The sequence below is a fragment of the Nematolebias whitei genome, chromosome 12, assembly GCF_014905685.2.
Source record: "Nematolebias whitei isolate Nwh7 chromosome 12, NemWhi1, whole genome shotgun sequence".
Lineage (NCBI taxonomy): Eukaryota > Metazoa > Chordata > Actinopteri > Cyprinodontiformes > Rivulidae > Nematolebias > Nematolebias whitei.
The window spans coordinates 47,878,524-47,882,135 of NC_056509.1; the positions used below are offsets into that span (position 1 = coordinate 47,878,524).

General features: G+C 44.1%; 1 protein-coding gene across 1 annotated transcript in view; it reads right to left on the reverse strand.

Annotated features, from left to right (window-relative positions):
* adgrg6 (adhesion G protein-coupled receptor G6) overlaps window positions 1–3,612 on the reverse strand; it is a 68,522-nt gene that overhangs the window by 28,798 nt on the left and 36,112 nt on the right. The window contains exons 9-10 of the mRNA XM_037685226.1: window positions 1,191–1,265; window positions 466–540 (exon numbers count right to left, since the gene is read on the reverse strand). Of these exons, the coding sequence (XP_037541154.1) occupies window positions 466–540; window positions 1,191–1,265 (150 nt within the window). The remainder of the gene's footprint in view (window positions 1–465; window positions 541–1,190; window positions 1,266–3,612) is intronic.

Below are 3,612 nucleotides of genomic sequence, written 5' to 3' on the forward strand. Positions count from 1 at the left end.
ATATATATATAGTTTTTCTTCTTCTTTTGGCTGCTCCTTCTTCAGGGTCACCACAGTGAACCATCTCACACAGAGTCTTAGTGATGGTTTTTACGCAGGAGGTCCTTCCTGATCAACCACAGCCTCTGTGTGGAGCAGAGCTGCCATCAGGACGCCCGGGGGAGCAGATGGTGGGGGTTAAGGGCCTTGCTCAAGGGCCCAGAGTGGGACAAATGAGGGTGGAGGCAGGTGTGGCTGCTTCACCTTTCCCACCCACATTTTTGATGTTGGACTGGGAAGTTGAACCAGCAACCTTCCAATCACAGGCTCACCTTCTCTAACCTCTGCACCCCCCCCCCCCGGTCATAAAGTTATGGACATCTGAGGGTTAACATCATAGTAATAATTATTTCTAGTTTCAGTTTTAGTCAGAAGTGACGACCCGATGAGTACGAGCAGACCAGGTGAAGAAGAGGTCCACCTTACCATGAGGTGAGCTGCTGGCTGAAGACACGTGAGCAGGTGAAGGCGGAGCAGGGCTGCTGAGGGCGGGGCCGTTAGCTGGTTAGTAGAACAAAGCAGCAGGTTAGTCACACGCTGCGTTAGCGCCACACCCAGTCTGTCTCACGGTTGCACCAAAGTCTGAGTCACGAGCCACTCTGGTTCAAACTGTGTGAAATGACGGTTGTTGTGAACGGTTTGTGTTTTCCAACCAAACATCTGACACCTGGATCTTCTCTGCTGCTCCGTCTGCACGGTGGTCCTCAGCAGATCTCAAACCATGATAAACTCCACCCTTTTCAGGTTTTTCCTATGATTTGTGATCTTCTGACAACTGCACACCAACAGACCAACAAACACTCAGCATGTGACTCCGATACGTTCTTGATCAGTCAGTTTAAGTAATGGAAAAATAATTAGTGCCACTAAGATTCAACTTGACTGCTTTTTAACACAACGTAAGGCCTAAAGTTCTGCTAAAACGACTGAATGACTTTTAATGCAGATGTCCATCTCTCCAGGCTCGCTTCCACCTGCTCCCTACTCTCACTACACATCAGCGTCATCTGCAAACGTCGGCAGGTGGAAACCAAACGTGGAGGAGGAATAAAATGAAAACATGTTGAACGTGCAGGAGACAAGAAGCTTGAGATGAAGAGATGGAGGCTGCATGATGAAGAGGAGGGGTGGTGAGGATGAGGATGGCTTACCGTGAGTGATGGCATTAGTATCATGGCTGGTGTTAGTGGAGTCGGGGGATGAGGTGATGGGGGAGGAAACAGCTGGTTGAGGGAGGAGTTTGGATAAAAACAGAGAAAGATGCAGAAGATGATGATGATGATGAATAAGATACAAAATGCTGCAGGAAAACACGATGAAGGTGACGTTTTCTAAAAACCAACAGTGAGATCAAACAAGCAGCTTGGAGCGTCCTGGTTCTGACCCAGTCCATAATCATTATACGGTCCTGAAAACCCTTGAAGTGGTCTGGATCAACTGGATTAATGGAATTAGCTCCTGCTAAATTCAAGTCTGACATATTTTTAATACAGTTCTCTTCACTAAAAGCACACAGGACAATGAAGATTTACACGTAGCGATGCTACGCTACGCTATGCTACGCTATGCTACGCGATGCTACGCTACGCTATGCTATGCTACGCGATGCTACGCTACGTTATGCTATGCTACGCTACGCCATCACCCGGGGATGTTCAAACCCTCTCAGCGCTTTTCCCGCTCATGTCTCTGACTCGTGGCGTCAGTTTTCAGCCAATAACAAACTTTAACATGAAACAAAAGAATAACATGAAAAACCATTTTCACACTCAGAAACATTGCACATAACTCCTACCCAGCATGCTTTGCAACACTCACACTGTCTCTGGGACGTGACTCTCTCACACATTTCACACATCTTTACTTTAAGACAGATTTAATACTGAGAGAATATTGATGATGACACAACAACTGTGTAGTTAGTTTAAGTTGTTAAATACAAATCGTTAAAGTGACTTAATTAATTTTAGTAAATGACAGGAGGGAGACGTCCGACGCACATTGAATGCATCACTCTGCTTCAGCACAGCAGAGTTCTGTTCTGCCTCTTTGGTCCTGATGGACCAGATGTTTATTTGAGCTCACCTCTGAACAGAACATGGACCCTTTACCTGTGATTCATGAACCGCTGTGAGTTGCGTTCGCTGACAGCGTCACAGTGACAGCAGCGGGTGATAAAAGTTAGCGCGTTAGCGTTATCTTCTGCTAATTTTTAAAAATCTGTTTGGAGATTTAGAGTTAGCGAAACTAATTTTTAGTTAGTGACGTAGTGGTTTGTGATGATCTGTGCCCATCGCTGCAAACGCTACTACAAGCCGACCTTTTGCTTCCAGCAGAAATCTGGTTTGACTGAACTTCCTGTTTGAACTCGTTATTTAAAGTCAAAGATCAAATGTTCCTGTCAAAACTGCAACTACCCTTGAAACCACCACTTATTGAAACAGAAGATATGATTAACTCACAATCACTAATAAATATCCATCACCAGGTAAAAACACAACCGGACAGTTTGAGCGCACGTGAAATCAAATTTAACCACAAGTTTTTATTTTTCCTGCAGGTTGTGATAAAAATGAAGAACAAAAGAAGCTTGAGGCCACACTGACCCCAGAGCAGTAAAATGAGAGAAGACACGACAGCAGGTGAGTCGACTCGCCTACCTGACGAGTCCAGGCCCAGTCCGGGGGAGCTCGTTGGGCTGGCACCTTCAGACACAGAAAGTTAAAAACTGGCGTTAAAACTATGCTGAGCAGAAACACAACTCCGTCTTTGGGTTGTTGCATCTCTGACTTAGTGTTCAGTTTATATCTTAGAGCCTTATTTACCGTTTCTTTTTATACTTTGTATTTTGGATGTAACTGGGACCCTGAGAACATCATTTTGTTCCACCTCATGCGCCACATGTGATGCAAATAACAATAAACAACTTGAACGTCCTTGAACGTCCTTGAACGAATCCTTCTGAATGTTTCTCATCACTGACATCCGGTTTTCTTCCGTACATTTTTCAGCACCTAACCTGTTCAGTAGTTTTGAGCCGTTGCAACATTTCATGTCTCAAAACGTTCGGCTCGTTCGGGACATTCTGGGTTTTGTAAACGTTCAGCGTTGTCGGCCATGTTTTCTCACTGAAATCGATTTTCCACATCAGCCCGTCGCTGCTGTTCTTTATAAATCAACCTTCAAACCGTCGGAGTTGTTTACAGCCCGTTACTGCTCATTTCAGCTGTTTTAGCTTCTTTCTGCTAAAGTTTTGTCATTTCAGCTTCTTTTAAAGATATTTTTCTGATAATTTTTCCTTTTTCTGCATTTTTGGAGCTAACTTTAAACTTTTCTGCTTCTTTCTAAAAATTTAATTTGTTATGCTCCTTTTAGCCTCTTTGCTAATTTCAGCTTGTTTCTGCTTCTTCTACACATTCGAGCCGTTTTTCTTCGTTCATCAAATGTCAGCTGTTCATCTTCGGCTCACATCAACAGTTCAGAGAGGAAACGTTTCCATTTGCAGCTTTTCACAGGAAAATACATTTGTCCAGTTCATTTAAACTGGGTTGATGGTGAATGGTTCGATCTGGT